The sequence below is a fragment of the Schistocerca nitens genome, chromosome 8 (assembly GCF_023898315.1).
Source record: "Schistocerca nitens isolate TAMUIC-IGC-003100 chromosome 8, iqSchNite1.1, whole genome shotgun sequence".
In the NCBI taxonomy this organism is placed as follows: Eukaryota; Metazoa; Arthropoda; class Insecta; order Orthoptera; family Acrididae; genus Schistocerca; species Schistocerca nitens.
In genome coordinates this window covers 345,759,119-345,782,134 of record NC_064621.1, presented here as the reverse complement: position 1 = coordinate 345,782,134, position 23,016 = coordinate 345,759,119, and the positions used below count along the sequence as shown (strand labels likewise).

The 23,016-nt window shown below is 45.0% G+C and overlaps 1 protein-coding gene across 2 annotated transcripts in view; it reads right to left on the bottom strand.

The window, feature by feature from the left end:
• The window catches only part of LOC126198824 (nose resistant to fluoxetine protein 6-like), a 304,466-nt gene that overhangs the window by 145,115 nt on the left and 136,335 nt on the right, over nucleotides 1-23,016 (bottom strand). For both annotated transcript variants that reach the window (XM_049935395.1, XM_049935396.1), the window contains exons 6-7: nucleotides 22,185-22,517; nucleotides 18,797-18,990 (exon numbers count right to left, since the gene is read on the bottom strand). In XM_049935395.1, the coding sequence (XP_049791352.1) occupies nucleotides 18,797-18,990; nucleotides 22,185-22,517 (527 nt within the window). The remainder of the gene's footprint in view (nucleotides 1-18,796; nucleotides 18,991-22,184; nucleotides 22,518-23,016) is intronic.

Below are 23,016 nucleotides of genomic sequence, written 5' to 3'. Positions count from 1 at the left end.
ACACTGCGTGAAATAACCACACAAATCAGTGTGGGACGTACGACGAACGTTTCTGTAAGAACAGAGCGGCGAAATTAGATGTTAATGGGCTACGGCAGCAGACGGCTGTCGCGAGTGCCTCTCCTGGGCTCGTGACCATGTGGTTGCGCCGTAGACGACTGGAAAGCCGTGGCCTCCTCATATGAGTCCCGATTTCATTTGGTAACAGGTGGTCGTAGGGTTCGACTATGACGCAGACCCCATGAAGCCATGGACCCAAGTTGTCAACGAGGGAATGAGCAAGCTGGTGATGTCTCCATAATGTTGTGGGCTCTGTTTACATGGATTGGACTGGGTCCTATAGTCCAACTGAATCGATCATTAACTAGAAATTGTTATATTCGGCTACGTGGAGACATTTGCAGCCATTCAATGACTTTATATTCCCAAACAAGAACTGAATTTTTATGGATGACAATGCACCATCTAAGAGGCCACGTTTGGTCGCGATTGGTTTGAAGAACGTTCTGGACAGTTCGAGTGAATGATTTGTCCACGAATCCCATCGAACATTTATAGGACATAATCGAGAGATCAGCTCGTGCACAAAATCCTGCGCCGTCAACAGTTCCGTAATTATAGACGGCTGTAGAGGCAGCAAGGGTCAATATTTCCAGGGTACCTCCAACAACTTGTTCAGACAATGCTACGTCGAGCTGTTGCACTACATCGGGCAAGAGGAGGTCCGACATTATGTCAGGGGGTATCAAACGACTTTTGTCACCTCGTGTACAGTAATATGAAGTGGACGGACCATGTAGTCTTAATCATAGGTAAAATGGGTGGCTCACTGCGGTTCAGTGGTACGACACTAGGTAAGTTAAATTAGTCTACAATGGAAACTGCATAAAAAACACTCGTACTACCCATCCTAGAATATTGTTCAAGTGTGTCGTATCCGTACCAAATAGGACTAGCGGGGCATATCGAACGGATGCAAAGAAGGGCGGCACGAATGTTCACATGCTTATTTGACCCATGGCAAATAGTCACGAAGATGCTGAAAGAACTGATCTGACAGATGCTTGAGGATGCAAACACCGGTGAAAGACTGCTTCGAAATTAGAACCTGTTTTAAATGATGACTCTAGGAATATACAACAATCCGCTACATATCTCTCCCATAGGGATCGATCAGGCAAGATTACTCGAATTGAGTGGAAAAATGGAAAGGGGAGAAAGCCCTGAGAACTGGTACAATGGGTCGTATCCTCAGCAATGCATTTCACAGTTGTTTGCAGAGTAAAGCTGTCGATGTACATGTAGAAGTAGTCGATCAAAAAATTTTGTTGATGCGTATTGAGCTCCTTTCGATAGCTTTAATACTGAGTAATAAAGGTCATTTCTTCTCTCATAATTTACCAGTAAGCCTCTCTGCGGTACGCAACTTATCTTTTGTGACTTCTGCCAGTATAGTTGCTCACGAATTTCCATCATTTTTTAGCACTGACTAAAGGCCCCTTAACACGATTCACAGTTAGTTTTTGAATTTTCTGTATCTTTTAAAATTAATCCTACCTGTTAAACATCCTAGAGTTATGAGCAATAGTCAGATGAGAATTATAGCCACGCGGGATTAGCCGAGCGGTCTGAAGCGCTGCAGTCATGGACTGTGCGGCTGGTCCCGGCGGAGGTTCGAGTCCTCCCTCGGGCATGGGTGTGTGTGTTTGTCCTTATGATAATTTAGGTTAAGTAGTGTGTAAGCTTAGGGACTGATTACCTTAGCAGTTAAGTCCCATAAGATTTCACACACATTTAAACATTTTTTTGAGAACTATAAATATGTTATTATTGGTGAGGACCTCAAACTCTTGCGTCTCTTCGTATATAAATATCGAAATGGTAAGCTATTTTGATATCTCGCTGATAGGTTATCGCCAATATCCATACGATATTAGGTAGTTGAACTCACGAGTAGCTTACGAGGTCATATTAACATGTGAGCTGTATGGTAAAAACTGTGTAATTCTCAGCCTGATAACACAAAAATCATCTAAACGCTCTCTTGTGTGAGGCATAAGCCTCCTTTAATCTCCTAAGACGTTGCATAGGACGACAGATTCAATGGGATGTTACTATATAGGGGGTTCTGTAATATTAAAGAGGTGTTAAAGGTACACCACATAGGTTAAACTGGAAATATCGAGAACGTCATCTACTTTACTCTGTTAAACATACACAGAAAGAGATACGACAGCAAATGCTAGGCGTTCATTTCTCTGGTTGGGTCGTACAAATTGTAAATTCCATCATGCTTTTCGTATCTGATTGGCCTTAATCAAACTGGTGTGTCTGACGGATGAATGTTCTCACGGCTTGGGTACGTGGTATTCTGTTTCATGTTCGCAACGACCGAACTGTGGCACATGGAGTCTGGTGCTCTGCTGGCAGACCACAACTTTCATAAGGAGGAACACAAAGGCCGCCGAACCACAAGCAGGGCCATTAGGGTTCGATTAGAAAAAGACCAGCAAGCTACACGAATACTGATGCGCAATGAATGCACGGCGCGAGGAGGGGGACATATCAAGAGGCTGGTGTCTTCCATCTACATGATGTTAAGAGGAGTAGCAAAGCAGAGAAGTCCCGAAAATTGTAGCAGTTTGGGAAAAGTTCGTTGGGCTCCAGTCATCACGGAGGTAAGTCACGTTAGTGGATTTCCTCGTTTTCTTGCAGCGCGAAACGCGGGTACGAGTAGACTAAAGTGATACAAGTCAAGTATTTTCATCTTGTAACGATTCAGCTAAATTTATCCTCAAGTGACAAAAGTCATGGGATACCTTCTAATATCCTTTCAGATTACGCTGATACTATAGCTCCCTACTTAGCAATCATATACAACCGCTCGCTCACCGATAGATCTGTACCTACAGATTGGAAAATTGCGCAGGTCGCACCAATGTTTAAGAAGGGTAGTAGGAGTAATCCATCGAACTACAGACCTATATCATTGACGTCGGTTTGCAGTAGTGTTTTGGAGCATATACTGTATTCAAACATTATGAATCACAACGAAGGGAACGATCTATTGATACGTAATCAGCATGGTTTCAGAAAACATCGTTCTTGTGCAACGCAGCTAGCTCTTTACTCGCGCGAAGTAATGGCCGCAATCGACAGGGGATCTCAAGTTTATTCCGTATTTCTAGATTTCCGGAAATATTTTGACACCGTTCCTCAGAAGCGACTTCTACTCAAGCTGCGGGCCTATGGGGTATCGTCTCAGTTGTGCGACTGGATTCGTGATTTCCTGTCAGGAAGGTCGCAGTTCGTAGTAATGGACGGCAAATCATCGAGTAAAACTGAAGTGATATCAGGTGTTCCCCAGGGAAGCGTCCTGGGACCTCTGCTGTTCCTGATCTATATAAATGACCTGGGTGACAATCTGAGCAGTTCTCTTAGGTTGTTCGCAGATGATGCTGTAATTTACCGTCTAGTAAGCTCATCCGAAGACCAGTATCAGTTGCAAAGCGATTTAGAAAAGATTGCTGTATGGTGTGGCAGGTGGCAGTTGACGCTAAATAACGAAAAGTGTGAGGTGATGCACATGAGTTCCAAAAAAATCCGTTGGAATTCGATTACTCGATAAATAGTACAATACTCAAGGCTGTCAATTCAACTAAGTACCTGGGTATGAAAATTACGAACAACTTCAGTTGGAAAGACCACATAGATAATATTGTGGGGAAGGCGAGCCGAAGGTTGCGTTTCATTGGCAGGACACTTAGAAGATGCAACAAGTCCACTAAAGAGACAGCTTACACTACACTCGTTCGTCCTCTGTTAGAATATTGCTGCGCGGTGTGGGATCCTTACCAGGTGGGATTGACGCCGGCCGAAGTGGCCGTGCGGTTAAAGGCGCTGCAGTCTGGAACCGCAAGACCGCTACGGTCGCAGGTTCGAATCCTGCCTCGGGCATGGATGTTTGTGATGTCCTTAGGTTAGTTAGGTTTAACTAGTTCTAAGTTCTAGGGGACTAATGACCTCAGCAGTTGAGTCCCATAGTGCTCAGAGCCATTTGAACCATTTGGGATTGACAGAGGACATCGAAAGGGTGCAAAAAAGGGCAGCTCGTTTTGTATTACCACGTAATAGGGGGGAGAGTGGGGCAGATATGATACGCGAGTTGGGATGGAAGTCATTAAAGCAAAGACGTTTTTTGTCGCGGCGAGATCTACACTCCTGGAAATGGAAAAAAGAACACATTGACGCCGGTGTGTCAGACCCACCATACCTGCTCCGGACACTGCGAGAGGGCTGTACAAGCAATGATCACACGCACGGCACAGCGGACACACCAGGAACCGCGGTGTTGGCCGTCGAATGGCGCTAGCTGCGCAGCATTTGTGCACCTCCGCCGTCAGTGTCAGCCAGTTTGCCGTGGCATACGGAGCTCCATCGCAGTCTTTAACACTGGTAGCATGCCGCGACAGCGTGGACGTGAACCGTATGTGCAGTTGACGGACTTTGAGCGAGGGCGTATAGTGGGCATGCGGGAGGCCGGGTGGACGTACTGCCGAGTTGCTCAACACGTGGGGCGTGAGGTCTCCACAGTACATCGATGTTGTCGCCAGTGGTCGGCGGAAGGTGCACGTGCCCGTCGACCTGGGACCGGACCGCAGCGACGCACGGATGCACGCCAAGACCGTAGGATCCTACGCAGTGCCGTAGGGGACCGCACCGCCACTTCCCAGCAAATTAGGGACACTGTTGCTCCTGGGGTATCGGCGAGGACCATTCGCAACCGCCTCCATGAAGCTGGGCTACGGTCCCGCACACCGTTAGGCCGTCTTCCGCTCACGCCCCAACATCGTGCAGCCCGCCTCCAGTGGTGTCGCGACAGGCGTGAATGGAGGGACGAATGGACACGTGTCGTCTTCAGCGATGAGAGTCGCTTCTGCCTTGGTGCCAATGATGGTCGTATGCGTGTTTGGCGCCGTACAGGTGAGCGCCACAATCAGGACTGCATACGACCGAGGCACACAGGGCCAACACCCGGCATCATGGTGTGGGGAGTGATCTCCTACACTGGCCGTACACCACTGGTGATCGTCGAGGGGACACTGAATAGTGCACGGTACATCCAAACCGTCATCGAACCCATCGTTCTACCATTCCTAGACCGGCAAGGGAACTTGCTGTTCCAACAGGACAATGCACGTCCGCATGTATCCCGTGCCACCCAACGTGCTCTAGAAGGTGTAAGTCAACTACCCTGGCCAGCAAGATCTCCGGATCTGTCCCCCATTGAGCATGTTTGGGACTGGATGAAGCGTCGTCTCACGCGGTCTGCACGTCCAGCACGAACGCTGGTCCAACTGAGGCGCCAGGTGGAAATGGCATGGCAAGCCGTTCCACAGGACTACATCCAGCATCTCTACGATCGTCTCCATGGGAGAATAGCAGCCTGCATTGCTGCGAAAGGTGGGTATACACTGTACTAGTGCCGACATTGTGCATGATCTGTTGCCTGTGTCTATGTGCCTGTGGTTCTGTCAGTGTGATCATGTGATGTATCTGACCCCAGGAATGTGTCAATAAAGTTTCCCCTTCCTGGGACAATGAATTCACGGTGTTCTTATTTCAATTTCCAGGAGTGTATTTACGAAATTTCAGTCACCAAATTTTTCTTCCGAATGCGAAAATATTTTGTTGAGCCCAACCTACATAGGTAGGAATGATCATCAAAATAAAATAAAAGAAATCAGAGCTCGAACAGAAATGTTTAGGTGTTCGTTTTTCCCGCGCGCTGTTGGGGAGTGGAATGGTAGGGAGGTAGTATGATTGTGGTTCGATGAACCCTCTGCCAAGCACTTAAATGTGAATTGCAGAGTAATCATGTAGATGTAGATCGTGTCGAACCTCCTTGTTTCCGGTAAAGTGCAGCAACTGCCTTTATAGCTGTCCAAAATTGTGGAAGTGCGGGCGGTGCAGGATTTTGTGCACGAATTGACTTCCCGATTATGTCTCGTAAACGTTCGATGGGATTCGTGTAGGCCGATCTGCGGGACCAAATCATTCGCTCGGACTGTCCAGAATGCCCTTCAAACCAATCGCGAACAACTGTGGCCCAGTAACATCGCGCATAGTTGTTTGGGAACATGAAATCCATAAATCTCTGCAAACGGTCTCCAAGTAGTCGAACGTAACCATATACAATCAATTATCGGTTCACTTGGACCAGAGGACCCAATAAAGTCCATTATGGGGTCACCACCAGTTTGCACAGTGCCTTGTTGTCAGCTTGGGTCCATGGCTTCATAGGGTCTGTGCCACACTCGAACCCTACCACCAGCTCTTACCAAATGAAACCGGGACTCAGCTGACGAGGCCACAGTTTTCGGATCGTCTAGGGCGCAACCGTAAGGTCACGAGTCCAGGAGAGTCACTGCAGGCATTGTCGTATGTTAGCAAAGGCACTCGCGGCGATCGTTTCCTGCCACAGTCCATTAACACCAAATTTCGCCGCTCTTTTCTAACGGAAACGTTCGTTGTACGTCCCACATTGATTTCTGTGGTTATTTAACGCAGTGTTGCTTGTCTATTAGCACTGACAACCCTACGCGATCGTCGCTGCTCTCGGTAGATCAGTGAAGACCGTCGGCCTCTGCGTTGTCCGCGGTGAGAGATAATGCCTGACATTTGGTAATCTTGACACACTCTTGACATTGTGAATCTCGAAATATTAAATTCGCTAATGATTTCCGAAACGGACTGTCCCATGTGTCTATCTCCAACTAACATTTCGCGTTCAAAGTCTGTTAATTACCGTCGTGTGGCAATTAACATGTTGGGTACCTTTTCATATGAATCACCTGATTACAAATGACAGCTCCGCCAATGCCCTGCCCTTTTCTGCCATGTGCACGCGATACTATCACCATCTGTATATGTGGATATCTTTATCCCATGACTTTTGTCACCGAACGAGGTGGAGCAGCGGTTAGCACACTGGACTCGCATTTGGGAGGACGATGGCTCAATACCGCGACCGGCCATCCTGATTTAGGTTTTCTGTTATTTCCCTTCATCGCTCCAGGCAAATGCCGGGATGGTTCCTTTGACAGCGCACGGCCGACTTCCTTCCCCATCCTTCCCTAATCCAGTGAGACCGATGACCTCGAGGTTTGGTCTCTTCTCCCACATCAGTCCAATCCAATCACCTCAGTGTCATTACGAGGCTGCGCTCGATTTCAACTCCAGAACATTCATTTGAGAAAAATACGTAAACTGTCTTGAATGTGAAGAAACAATTAACACGTGCCTGACATCGGTTGTGAAGATAACTGATGAGTTCCTCATGTGACATATTGGGAAACTGATAAATATTATCGGATAATCATGGCAAAACGGAAATTGCAACTCACATAATCTGTTCCTTCACGTGTTGAAATAAATGTTGAACCAAAGAAACTTGTTCTTGTGTCATTTAAACTGAAATAATTTTTGTATTGCCAAACTATATTTAGACAGACGAAAAATCCCCAAGATTGGCGATCTTTTACAGAAGCTCGAAATTTAGCGCAGACTTCAAAATGAGATGCTTATTCTTGTGTTGGCAGAAGAGCCGACACCGTGTTACTAGTGGAGGCCGAAATGCACGCGTTTTAGCTCACGCAGGCTGGCGTGAGGAGAGAAGAACTATACTAACGTGACGTCTGGAACATGACAAGGAATTAGTATTCAGAAAGCGGACGCAATTAGTTTGATACTTAACTTTAATCCATTAATGATGAACGTCGCTCTTGACGGTACATGATTCACAGGTCAGGGATTTTCTCTGCCTCGTGATGACTGGGTGTTGTGTGATGTCCTTAGGTTAGTTAGGTTTAAGTAGTTCTAATTTCTAGGGGATGTTAAGTCCCATAGTGCTCAGAGCCATTTGAACCATGATTCACAATATTATCAGTTCGGAATACATTCTTGAAGAATATGGCGCCTTGCTACGTCGTAGCAAATGACGTAGCTGAAGGCTATACTAAAATGTCGTCTCTGCAAATGAGAGCGTGTGTAGTCATTGAACTATCGCTAGCAAAGTCGGCTGTACAACTGAGGCGAGTGCTAGGGAGTCTCTCTAGACCTGCCGTGTGGCGGCGCTCGGTCTGAAATCACTGATAGTGGCGACACGCGGGTCCGACGTATACTAACGAACCGCGGCCGATTTAAAGGCTACCACCTAGCAAGTGTGGTGTCTGGCGGTGACACCACACTTAAAACAGTTTCCACAACGAAACTTTGTCTCGAAACCTGGCAGAAAATCCAAAGAGATTCTGGTCGTATGTGAAGTATGTTAGCGACAAGGAACAATGAATGCCCTCTCTGTGCCATAGCAATGGAGATACTATCGAAGACAGTGCTGCCAAAGCAGAGTTACTAAACACAGCCTTCCGAAATGACTTCACAAAAGAAGACGGAGTAAATACTCCAGAATTCGAATCGAGAACAGCTGCCAACATGAGTAAGAAGTAAATATCCTCGGAGTAGAAAAGCAACTTGAATCACTTAATAAAAGCAAGTCTTCTGGACCAGACTGTATACCAATTAGGTTCCTTTCGGAGTATGCTTATGCATTAGCTCCATACTTAACAATCATATACAACCGTTGGCTCGTCGAAAGATCCGTACCCAAAGACTGGAAAGTTGCACAGGTCACACTAATATTCAAGAAAGGTAGTAGGAGTAATCCACTAAATTACAGGCCCATATAGTAATGCAGCAGGATTTTGAAACATATATTGTGTTCGAAAATTATTAATTACCTCGAAGAGAACGATCTATTGACACACAGTCAACACGGATTTAGAAAACATCGTTCTTGTGAAACACAGCTAGTTCTTTACACACACGAAGTGTTGAGTGCTATTGGCAAGGGATTTCAGATCGATTCCGTATTTCTGGATTTCCGGAAGACTTTTGACACTGTACCACACAAGCAGCTCGTAGTGAAATTGCGTGCTTATGGAATATCGTCTCAGTTATGTGACTGGATTTGTGATTTCCTGTCAGAGAGGTCACAGTTCGCAGTAACTGACGGAAAGTCATCGGGTAAAACAGAAGTGATTTCTGGGGTTCCCCAAGGTAGTGTTATAGGCCCTTTGCTGTTCCTTATCTATATAAACGATTTGGGAGACAATACGAGCAGCCTTCTTCGGTTGTTTGCAGATGACACTGTCGTTTATCGACTAATAAAGTCATCGGAAGATCAAAACAAATTGCAAAATGATTTAGAAAAGATATCTGAATGGTTCGAAAATTGGCAGTTGACCCTAAGTAACGAAAAGTGTGAGGTCATCCACAGGAGTGCTAAAAGGAATTCGTTAAACTTCGGTTACACGATAAATCAGTGTAGTCTAAAAGCCGTAAATTCAACTAAATACCTAGGTATTACAATTACGAACAACTTAAATTGGAAGGAACACAGAAAATGTTGTGGGGAAGGCTAACCAAAGACTGCGTTTTGTTGGCAGGACTCTTAGAAAATGTTACAGATCTACTAAGGAGACCGCTTACACTACGCTTGTTCATCCTCTTTTAGAATATTGCTGCGGGGTCCTTACCAGATAGGACTGACGGATTACATCGAAAACGTTCAAAGAATGGCAGCACGTTTCAAATTATCGCGAAATATGGAAGGGAGTGTCATAGAAATGATACAGTATTTGGGCTGGACGTCATAAAAAGAAAGGCGTTTTTCGTTGCGACGGAACCTTCTCTCGAAATTCCAATCACCAACTTTCTCCTCAGAAAACCAGAGCTCGTACGGAAAGATATAGGTGTTCGTTCTATCTGCACGCTATACGAGATTGGAATAATAGAGAATTGAGAAGGTGGTTCGATGAACCCTCTGCCAGGCACTTAAATGTGATTTGTAGATTGTCCATGTAGACGTAGATGTAGATGTAGACCATATAGTAATGTTGCATGTCATAATTTCGTCTGTTGTACAGCGATTAATAACGGCTACCTAGCACTCCTACATACACTACTGGCCATTAAAATTGCTACAACAAGAAGAAATGCAGATGATAAACGGGTATTCACTGGACGAATATATTATAATAGAACTGACATGTAATTACATTTTCACGCATTTTGGGTGCCTAGATCCTGAGAAATCAGTACCCAGAACAACCACCTCTCGCCGTAATAACGGCCTTGATACGCCTGGGCGTTGAGTCAAACAGAGCGTGGATGGCGTATACAGGTACAGCTGCCCATGCAGCTTAAACGCGATACCACAGTTCATCAAGAGTAGTGACTGCCGTATTGTGACGAGCCAGTTGATCGGCCACCATTGACCAGACGTTTTCAGTTGGTTCAAATGGCTCTGAGCACTATGGGACTCAACTGCTGAGGTCATTAGTCCCCTATAACTTAGAACTAGTTAAACCTAACTAACCTAAGGACATCACAAACATCCATGCCCGAGGCAGGATTCGAACCTTCGACCGTAGCGGTCTTGCGGTTCCAGACTGCAGCGCCTTTAACCGCACGGCCACTTCGGCCGGCTTTTCAGTTGGTGAGAGATCTGGAGAGTGTGCTGGCCAGGGTAGCAGTCGAACATTTTCTGCATCCAGAAAGGCCCGTACAGGACCTGCAACATGCGGTCGTGCATTATCCTGCTGAAATGTAGGTTTTCGCAGAGATCGAATGAAGGGTAGAGCCACGGGTCGTAACACATGTGAAATGTAACGTCCACTGTTGAAAGTGCCGTCAATGCGAACAAGAGATGACCGAGACGTGTAACCAATGGCACCCCATACCATCACGCCGGATGATATGCCAGTATGGCGATAACGAATACACGCTTTCAATGTGCGTTCACCGCGATGTCGCCAGACACGGATGCGACCATCATGATGCTGTAAACAGACGTTTTGCCATTCGTGCACCCAGGTTCGTCGTTGAGTACACCATCGCAGGCGCTTCTGTCTGTGATGCAGCGTCAAGGGTATCCGCAGCCATGGTCTCCGTGCTGATAGACCATGCTGCTACAAACGTATTCGAACTGTTCGTGCAGATTGTTGTTGTCTTGCAAACGTCCCCATCTGTTGACTCAGGGATCGGGACGTGGCTGCACGGTCCGTTACAGATAAGCGGATAAGATGCCTGCCATCTCGACTGCTAGTGCAGTGCAGCAATGTCGCGATACGATAAACCGCCATCGCGATAGGCTACTATCCGACCTTTATCAAAGTCGGAAACGTGATGGTACGCATTTCTCCTCCTTACACGAGGCCTCACAACAACGTTTCACCAGGCAACGCCGGTCAGCTGCTGTTTGTGTATAAGACATCGGTTGGAAACGTTCCTCATGTCAGCACGTTGTAGGTGTCGCCACCGGCGCCAACCTTGTGTGAATGCTCTGAAAAGCTAATCATTTGCATATCACAGCATCTTCTTCCTGTCGGATAAATTTCGCGTCTGTAGCAGGTCATCTTCGTGGTGTAGGAATTTTAATGGCCAGTAGTGTAGACAGCCGTGAGCAGAGGCCTAACACACTCCTCACTAAAAATGAATCTTATATTACAAAAACCAATAACTTTTTCATCGTCTATGTGTTCCTGTAGAGTGTTTCCGCAAGAGCGTGCAAAAATTCAACGGGACATAAAGGATGTTCCACTGAACAATTTGAGATAGGGAACTTGTGGACTGAGAAGTCAGCGTAAGGAGATAATAAATTCGCATTACTGTGTACTTTTTTATTTACATTAATTGCAGTTTACTGCAAATACCTTCACTGACGCAATGAATGTACCATTTGTACTGCATGTTACAGAATGTGCTGAAACTGACGCCCATCAACCTCAGTGCAAGCATGAAATCGGCGAAGAAGATTCTGACGCACCTGACAAATATCCTTACGTGTTTCGAATCATTTCACTGGCAGCTACAGTTCTGGCAATTAATTCCATCTCCGTATTTACTGAGGTCTCATACATAACTGACTTTAGATATCCCCACAGGAAATAATCAAGGAGATTCAGCTCAGGAGACCTCGTAGGCCGTGGAATAGGCCCCACCCCTTCCAATCCAGCGACCAGAAAATACTGTACAAGTAATGCTCCATCGTATTGTACTGTAACTCTATCAATAGCACTGAGTAATGAAAGGGTCTATCGTTGATTCATAGTACGTTCTGTCATGGGACAATGTAAATACGATGCAACAGAGCCACCTTATGGACAAGTAAAGTAAGCAAATCCTGAATCAAGACTTCCTTGTAATCGGGCTCGTCCTCCTTGTTTCCTTAAAGGAAATAAAGAATTTACATGTAAATAAACAGCATAGTACGTGTAAACTTGTACGCATGTTAGTTGTAAATAAGGTGGGAAACAGTAATGCTACACAAAGCGATAGACAAATTCACTTCCACATCTCCTTAAGCTGGCTTCTCCGACCTCAGGTTCCCTGCCTTAAATTGTTCAGTGGAACATTCTCTATGTCCTGTTACATATTTGCACGCTTTTACGGAAACACCCTGTTATATCATTCATCCGGTTACGATGAAACTTCGCTGAATTGTGTGCGCGAAGTTTCTGAATTAGTACCACCAGTCTGGGGGTGAGCGCAGGGTAGGGGATGAGAACCCATGACGTCTAAAAATATTCGATAATGTTCGAGATCAATATCGAATCCATAGTTTCCGGCGACGGTAGGGCTATTGTGGACAGACATTCCCAGTGGCACTCCACCGCTAGAGTGGTGGGGGTGGGGAGCAAGCTGTTGACATATCGGCGTATCTCTGTAACGCCTGAAGGAGTTCCTACCAAACTTTGCACACATATTACTTGCTATATGGGAAAAAAATTCTGTGAAGTCAGACACCCCCGTTAGCCCTATGGCTGAGGGCGGGTGAAAATTTGTGACATAAAAGGATAACTTAGGTAACTCTGGACCAGCTGCAACCAACATTGGTATATACATGGATTACTATTTGTATAAGAATGTTGTTGAGTGAGCCCGAGGGGTATGCACTGGATATACACCACAGTGGTTAGACCTAGGATTTCCTATGGGGCCGTAGTGTGGTGGAAGAAGGTAAAACAGCGGGTTGCTGCTAAAGAGCTTGCTAAGGTGCAGAGATTGGCCTGCTTAGCCATAACGGGCAGAATTAGCAGCACACCAACCGCTGGAATGGAAGCCATGCTGGATATGCCTCCACTTCACCTTTGGGTTAAGATGGAGGCAGCAGCTGGAGCATACAGACTTAAAACTGGCCAAAACTGGGTCTCATTCGGATATCCAGAATCAAACACTAACATAGTGAGTGAAGTAAATATAGGTATAGCTGGGGAAATGCCCGCCGACTATATAATAACTCCCAACTGCTTCGACAAGCCTTACAACATAATAATTGGAAGTAGGGAGCAGTGGGTGAAAACAGTTCGACACCGTACGGGGGACACCGTTCGTTCACCGATGGGTCGAAACAGATCAAGGCGTTGGGGCAGGGTTGTACGGGGTTCAGCCAAGACTGAAGAGCAGCATCTCTCTAGGGAAACTGGCCTCTGTATTCCAAGCAGAAATTACTGCAATCAGGGCATGTGCGGAAGAGAATATGCATAGGTGCTACAATGACCGTAGCATCTACATCTATTCAGACAGCCAGGCAACCCTGAAATCAGTGGCAGGTCCTGCAACAAGATCTAAGATTATTGCAGATTGCCACAGGGCTCTGGTGGAGCTAGGGGGAAGCAATAGGGTGCACCTAGTGTGGGTCCCCGGCCACTCAGGCATCTGTGTCAATGAACAAGCCGAAAGATTGGCTAGGATGGGAGCAACAACTCCATTTAATGGACCGGAACCTGTCTTGACAGTCACCAAGGCTGTGATCAAATTAGAACTACGGAACTGGCTTAGGAAACAGCACGTAGGATATTGGACCAAGGTCCATAAACAAAAACATGGTAAGGTAATGATGCCCAAACCATGTTTTAAAAGCTGCTCTGTAATCCTGGGATTGAACAGGAAAGAGATCAAACTCATGACTTGACTGATGACCGGCCATGGGAACTTCAAAAAACACCTGCACACAATGGGTATAATGGAAGAGGACCCTAAATGTAGGATCGGTGATGAGGGTGAAGAAACTGCATCACACCTAATCTTTGAATGCATGGCATTGGAGAGTAAAAGATACAGAATCTTGAGGGCCAACTAGACCTGAAGAAATTGTGTCTAACAAAAAACTGGTAGAGGGACTCCTTGTACTATTTAAGGGCACTAGTTGGCTTTACTAGATATACAGGGAGCGATACCGCACAATAAACCCAGTTTCGGTGCGGGCAGTGGCGGGCTAGACCTAAGCTGTTTTAGCTCTCCTGTTAAAATCAATCAATCAATAAACATCTACTACTACTAGGGGATGAAAAGAGGTGACAAGTAAAAATTTTTTGACAACAATCTATAGGTATTTCTTTCCTGTATTTAGCTCACTTGGAATATTTTAGAAGTATGAAGTGGAAACCGTATTACTCAGTGCGTCAACCAGGTCGTGAGAATGAGGCCTGCAGCCAGCCAGTAATTTTATCCATATGTTTTGTGACCAAAGATCATGCCACATGGCCGACTATCACAGTTACATTTAACACACTCCCTCTCCCTCTCTGGAGTCGCATGGAATAAAAAAGTGGTGAACCAGGAAGTTTCCTCAGGATTCAGAAGAAATTGCTGGGAAAAATTCGCTACTGACGTATATAAAATACATGAAGACATATGTGTGAAGCGCGAAATGTAGAATAATATATAAAGGGTGAATGTCCTTTCTAAAAACCTCGAAAAGTTCTTGATCACAATAATACTTAAATTACAACACGATAATCTAATAAACAGTCGAACGGAAATAAGCTATATTTCATATGTGTTGTTGAGAAAGAGCCTGAAAAGCTTGGAAGGGTGTTGCAAGTTAAGTTGTGATGAGAAATAATTGTTAGGGAAAAAAAATCGAACGTTTGCGCCGTTTCCGAGATAATTAGCACTGATGGTGACCAATCAGATCACAGCGCGGCGCGCTAATTCAAGCGGCCGCCAGAGGCAGTATTGCCCTACTTGTCCTTCGTGTGATTTGCTAAAACCGCACAAGACAGCGACACAAAAATTGGGCATGGGACGGTAGTCCAAAGGCTAAACAGTCTTGTACGCTATCATCTACGTTACGAGAGCAACTGACCCTAATTATATCTGGCGGGCTGCTTGAATTTACGCGCGCAACGGCCTAATGAGCTAACTTCAATGCTAATAAACTAGGACATGCAGCAACGCATAAAAATGTTTTCTTAACAGTTATTTATCAGCAGAAACTAACCTGTAATATCCTTACATGTTTCTCAGATTGTTTCTGACCTCTGCGTGCAAAGCCTACGTCCGTCTGAATGTTTATTAGGGTATATTCAGATATAGCATTAGTATTGTCCTGCTGGACGCAGCCACATCGTTTAAATATCTGGGTGTAACGTTACAAAACGATATGAAATGGACGAAGCATGTGAGGTTTGTGGTAGGGAACGCAAATGGTCGACTTTCATTTATTGGGAGAATTTTAGAAAAGTGCAGTTATTCTGTAAGGGAGACTGGGTATACGACGTTTGTGCGACCTGTTCTTGAGTGCTGCTCGAGTGTTTGGTATTCGTACCAGGTCGTATTAAGGGAAGACATCAAAGCAACTCAGAGCCAGACTGCTACATTTGTTGCCGTCCGGTGTGACCGAGCGGTTCTAGGCGCTTCAGTCTGAAACCGCGCGACCGCTACAGTCGCAGGTTCGAATCCTGCCTCGGGCATGGATGTGTGTGATGTCCTTAGGTTAGTTAGGTTTAAGTAGTTCTAAGTTGTAGGAGACACTGGACCTCAGATGTTAAGACCCATAGTGCTCAGAGCCATTTGAACCATTTTTTTTTGCTACATTTGTTACTGGTACGTTCGAACAATACGCAAGTGTTATGAGGATGCTTCGAGAAAAACGAGAATCCCTGGAAGGAAGGCGGCGTTGTTTACGAGGAACACTATTGAGAAAATTTAGAAAACCGGCATTTAAAGCTGAATTCGGTACGATTCTGCTGACTCCTACATAAACTGCGACACTCATCGGAGGAGAGAATGTGAAGCCAATCCTGAGCGGTCCATTCTACTGTGTCCAGACTAAGCGCCTGCAACTCTCACTTCCCGCGAAGCAGACCGGTACAGCGGGCCCCGGACCGAGTAGGGGTCAGCCTGGCCGGTCGTCCCGGAAACACAGACGCTTCCCAGAGACCACCAGGAGGCGTCCACGGCGCCGCAAGAGGTCGCTACAGCCGCGGACCTCTTTCCTTCCGCTCGACAAGTGACTGCAAATAGAGCTAGCCATATTCATGCGCCAAGCAGTATTTAGGCTGGCGCAGGAGCCTGGAGAAGCAGTTCACGCCGAGCGAGCCCACTGGTGTAATCGTAGCCGCCGCGTCATCGTCCACCGCCGCTAGCGTACCGGAGCCATCCTCGCAGGGCCTCTACTCGTCCTCGGGTGACGGCAACGTGGACTCCGCGCCGCTCTTCACGAGACGCCCGGGGCTTGGTTTGGTGAAGTTGTATGGTTACTACAGACAGTTAATGTTTGGAAGAATCTCTGATTTAGTTATTGGTAGGCTTGGAGGATCAGTCCTACCTCACGAATATTGTTTTGTAAATTTTGAAGAAGAAAGACTTCAGTTTAAATAAAAACGCTATAACTCACACTCTGAGATTTTCCTATCCGCGGACGGCGGACGTATTACATTCGGCATGTTGTTGGGCCCATCTGTACCGTGCTGCATCGTGTCGTGGTTGCAAAGATGGGGGTCGCCATGGACGTCGGGAGTGAAGTTGCGCATCATGCGACCTATTGGGCACAGTTTGAGTCATAACGCAATGCCCTGTGGCTGTACGAAAAGCATTATTTAACGAGGTGGCGTTGCTGTCAGGGTTCTTACGAGCCATAATCCGTAGTTAGCGGTCATCCTCTGCAGTACTAGCTAGCCCTTGGGCGGCCTGAGCGAGGCATGTCACCGACAGCTCCTGTCTGTCCGTATCTCCTCCATGTCTGAACCACATCGCTCTGGTTCACTCTGAGACGCCTGGACACTTCCCTTGTTAAGAGCCCTTCCTGGCACAAAGTAACAATGCGCACGCGATCAAACCATGGTTTCACCATCTAGGCATAGTTGAACTACAGACAACACGAGCCGTGTACCTCCTTCGTTGTGCAATGACTGGAACTGATCGGCTGTCGGACCCCATCCGCCTAACAGGCGCTGCTCATGCATGGTTGTCTAAATCTTTGAGCGGGTTTAGTGACATCCCTGAACCGTCGAAAGAACTGGCTGTGATACAGTATCCAAAGTCAACGTCTACCTCCAGGAGTTCTGGGAACCGGAGTGGTGCAAATGTTTTTTTGATGTGTGTATTTAGCAGTTGCGAAGCATTCCCAGGTTCTCTAGTAGATCGGAGTGAATATTAAGCAGACAAGCTACAGGGACGTATTCCTGACTAGAAATCGAGGAAGAAAGGTCCTATGACCGTGTGGCCGGAAATGGACTGTGTGCGTGCAACGAGAACAAATCGTCCCAGAACACAATATGAAACACAATACAGACCACGTCACAACACATGTTCAAAGCGACCTCTGCAGCACGCAGTCCACGTCTTCACTCGCCGCGTCATGGGTCGCTGCACTCTTTCATTTGTTCTGGCCTCTCTCGGAGTAGCGGAGAGAGGCGTCGTGATCACGCCGTTGAAGGAACTAATAATCCTTGCACCCGTTGCAGGTCATAGGGATAGCAGCGATTGTAATGCAGGATGCACATAATCGTACTTTACCTTACACCATATTGGCCATTTACCTGTAGCCTGCACTAGGGTTCGTCTCAATATGCTGTAGAACCCAGTCCTCAAATCTAGGCGGCTCACCCCCCCCCCCCCCCTCCCGGCGGAAGTTAGTCCGTGTGTGTGTGTGTGTGTGTGTGTGTGTGTGTGTGTGTGTGTGTGTGTGTGTGTTGTCCTTAGCTTAAGTTAGTTTAAGTTAGATTAAGTACTGTTTAAGTTTAGGGACTGATGACCTGAGCACTTTGGTCCCACGAGATCTTACCACAAATTTCCAAAATTTCTCAAAATCTGATGTACGCACAGTCCGCCACCTCTCGGCACGTTCATCTGTCTGAAAGGACCAATTATCACACAAAGGCCCCAAACTGGCTTGGAATGTTGTGTGATGCGGTTGGTGTCTGTGAGAAAACTTGTTTTGGTATAGCCATGCTGGCTCTTTACCATTTCCATCTGCTTGGTCGAACACAAAACACCATCTCGTCTTGTTCTCGATATGAATACCGGACCATTTTGCTGCTTACAGTACGCTTGGCTAATCACACAGCATGCAACACACAAGGAACACATGGCACGCGGTTAGAGCAACGTACATTCGTCGGCGCAATCTATCGTGGCAACGATATATTTCCGGACACATGTTCATAGTTCTTTCTTACCTCCATTTCCGGCCAGGAATCCGACCATGCAGTTTGGCGGTATTTTAATGCTTACCCTGTGTAAGTGTGATGTATGATAAGAAGAGAGGTACACCACAAAGCCATACGCAATGTCAACTTGCATATCCTGGTATTTGTCTGAAAATAATCGACATCTAAAAAAAGAAATTAACAATGAAACAGTTTTGAGCTTGTGTGAGCGCAGCCATGGCCGTTGATAGCCTCACACGACTAAAAATGTAAGACATAGGTTGGAATACAGAACTCACGGGAGGCCAGGAATATCACCCCAGGGCAGGCTGTAGCAGAAGGTGATGGCGAAGGCGGCGCCAGACGCGGCGAACACAATGCCCAACAGCAGAACGCGGCCAGCCCGCCGCCATTTGTACAGTGCCCATAGCAGCAACGGTGATGCCCAGAACAGCTGCATGTCCACTGCCAGGTACCACGTGTGGTCCATGCACTGCACACAAAGACGAAAGCTACTGTGGCGTGTGAAGGGCTATATTCTGCAACTGTTGACACAAAATAACAGCTAGAAACATATGCACATTGTGACCGCTGGATAGTTCCGTTCTAGAACTGGGATTTATAATAAGTTATTGGGCTGCTGGCTATTACGTAATCAATCAGTATAAATAGTGAACTGTTAGTGATTTTAACTTGGTCAATTAGTAGTATCTTCGTTGCGGACTTTTGTAAACTTGGTGTTTTTCTTGTAAGGTTAGGAGGTATCTTTCATTATTTATTCTATGTTGACTGGAATATTCTCTTTCAAATTCTGAAGGTGGCAGGGGTAAAATACAGGGAGCGAAAGGCTCTTTACAAATTGTACAGAAAGCAGATGGCAGTTATAAGAGTCGAGAAAGGGAAGCAGTGGTTGGGAAGGGAGTGAGACAGGGTTGTAGCCTCTCCCCAATGTTGTTCAATCTGTATATTAAGCAGTAAAGGAAACAAAAGAAAAGTTCGGAGTAGGTATTAAAATCCATGGAGAAGAAACAAAAACTTTGAGATTCGCCGATGACATTGTAATTCTGTCAGAGACAGTAAAGGACTTGGAATGGACAGTATCGTGAAAGAAGGGTATAAGATGAACATCAACAAAAGCAAAACGAGAATAATGGAATGTAGTCGAATGAGGTCGGGTGATGCTGAGGGAATTAGATTAGGAAATGAGACACTTAAAGTAGTAAAGGAGTTTTGCTATTTGGGGAGCAAAATAACTGATGATGGTCGAAGTAGAGAGGATATAAACTGTAGACTGGCAATGGCAAAGAAAGCGTTTCTGAAGAAGAGAAATTTATTAACATAGAGTATAGATTTAAGTGTCAGGAAGTCGTTTCTGAAAGTACTTGTATGGAGTGTGGCCATGTATGGAAGTGAAACATGGACGATAAATAGTTTGGACAAGAAGAGAATAGAAGCTTTTGAAATGTTGTGCTACAGAAGAATGCTGAAGATTAGATGGGTAGATCACATAAGTAATGAGGAGGTATTGAATAGAATTGGGGAGAAGAGGAGTTTGTGGCACAACTTGACTAGAAGAAGGGATCGGTTGGTAGGACATGGCCTGTGACATCGAGGGATCACCAATTTAGTATTGGAGGGCAGCGTGGAGGGTAAAAATCGTAGGAGACCAAGAGATGAATACACTAAGCAGATTCAGAAGGATTTGTGCTGCAGTAGGTACTGGGAGATGAAGAAGCTTGCACAGGATGGAGTAGCATGGAGAGCTGCATCAAACCAGTCTCAGGACTGAAGACCACAACAACAACATTTTCATGTCTTTCTCTCTCGTAATAGGTTTGGTATTATTTTCTCTTAAATGTTTTGCAAACGTTGAGTGGCTTGTCCCATATTTACATACTGTGATATGTTCTTTGTACCTGGTGCGGAATATTCTTCTAGTTTGTCCCGCATAATATCTTCCATTACATGTGTCGCATTGCAGTTGGTATATTCCTGTTTTCTGGTAGATGTCTGTGTCTTTTGTTATTTTTGAAATGTACTTTTGGATTGATCTGTCTGTTTTGAATGCTACATTTATGCCTTGGCTTTTGAAAACTTTTATTATTTAGGGTGTGAGTTTGTGCTTGTAGGTCATTGTGTATTATCTTGCATCTTCTTTCTTGTTTTCATGTAGTCTTGTGTAATTGTTGTTCTGTTGCTGTGTGTGCTTCTTTGTGTGGTGTTTTGTTGTGCTGTTGTTTTTGGCAGAGTATGTGAATTCTCTTCTGTGTTCTGTGTACCTAAACTGAAATTTACGCTTGTTTGTAGGGTATAAATTGAGTTGCTGTCTTGATACTCGTATATCAGCTTATTAATACCAAATGTGTTGTTTATTTATTATTTATGAATATCAGCTATACTGCTATGGAAGTTGTTTATATTTTATCTCATTCACAATGAGCCCATTTTGGCAAATTGCCATAGTCAGGTGATCTGTAAATACATAGATAAGCGATGGTCTTGATATAATGGTTTTGTAATTATGATAAGCAAATTTATAATATATAATTAGGTGTTTTACATTACACGTAACATTGTTGCTGTCATATCCTGTCTGTTTTGGAATTGGTTACTTTCTCTCAGGTGTAGAGGGGAGGTGTATATCAGATGTTACTTGTTTTCCAAATATGCTACTTTTCTGACAGTTGGATGACAGTGGGTCAGTGATGTTACGTGTTTACATAGTTACCATTATAGATAAGTAATGTATAAAAGTCAGTTGTTTATTACTTTTCTCTCATATAGGTTTATTTTTAATTATGTTTTTGCCTAAAGTTAGTTTTAGTTTTATTTTACGTTTTTAATTTTTCGTAATAATTGTTATTGTCTATGATTTATTTTGGTATTCTGTCTCTGTTTTACACTACTCATGTTATCGCTATTGCTATGAATATTTATTGTTTAGAGTCACTGATATTATTTTATCCGTTTTCTCGATTTATAATGTGAATAAAGTTTTCTGTATACTTTTTGTGCTATAGGTCGGTGTGTTCGTTCAGTAAATTTGTTGGGTTGCTGCATGCATGTGAATATATCTCTATTTCCTCAAGGATGTTCAACAATGTTCCCTTTTGCGTAATATGGAGGATTTCTATTGCTTCGTTTATGGGTTTTACATAGTGTTTCTCTGTTTGTAAATGTTGAAGAAATGTAGATGGGTTGTTTTCACTGGATGATTCCTTAAAGAAATCCGTAACCGATTTTCCATTTAATCTTTGTTCAATCCAAGGTGTCTTTCTTAACAAGATGTTGATGCAACATAACTGACAGTAATCTGTGAATGAACATGAGGTGTTAGATGTTCTGGATTTTGCAACCAAGCTAGGTAGACAACATTAAAATGTTTCAAAATCCTAAGTTTATGATTGTCCTTTTGTGGTTGCTTCGTTTGAGTTTCGGTTGAATGTTAAACCACGATCTTTGATACTCTAGAATTACATATTTTCGTATTTGTAAGCTTTATTTCATCTCATGACGGCACTGCTAACAATTGCTGGAAGTGGTTCGACTCTATTGGTCTGAAGATTTAATATTTCATATTATATTGGGTAGGGTCAACTCAGAATTTTATACCCTTTTGCTAATTTGTTGATTTGGTTCCATCTTTTTGTTCAGTTGTTTACTTGAGTAGACTCAAAGCTTGCTTACCACGTTAGGCCTAACCTCGTAGCTGTTGACATACAGCAAGTTGTGCCACCAGAGGCGGGTACATTGCTCACTGTCGACCACCATCTCCTCAGACCAAAGGGGTCCGTTGCCAAGCCGAGGAAAGAATGTGGCATAGAACCAAATCATTACGGCATAGGGGGGCGTCAGGCGCAGGTAGCGCTGCAGGTATAAACGGAAGAGGCCGAAGGGCTGGCCGTGGGCGCGCTCCCTCAGGAAGCCGAAGCCCACCAGCATGCCGCTCATCAGGAAGAACGAGTCCACAGCCAGGCTCCCGCCACTTATCAGAGGAACAGTCGTCCAGTCGTCAGTCATCTGCAAATAGACAAAGAATTTTCTTTTCTTATCCACTACACTTTCGTTCTGACGTGCATTGCGTGCGAAGAAAAGAACGGTACCTTTACAGAATCACTTTGTTGACCATCTGTCTGTTTCCGCGCGACCGCTACAGTCGCAGGTTCGAATCCTGCCTGGGGCATGGATGTGTGTGATGTCCTTAGGTTAGTTAGGTTTAAGTAGTTCTAAGCTCTAGGGGACTGATGACCTCAGAAGTTAAGTCCCATAGTGCTCAGAGCCGTTTGAACCATTTTTCTGTCTGTTTAATAAGTTGAAATTTATTTCAAATACTAAGGTCTACATTCCGCTGGCGGTGTAAGCTTCTAAGTCAGTACAATCAAGAGATATGGCCATTTATGCCACGTATCATGATACTCGCAAATTAACTCATAAAAACCTGTATGGTACGTCCCGTTGACCTAAAATCACCCAAAATTTCGACAGGTTTTCCCGTTTCTGTTAGCCGAGACTGTCGTCG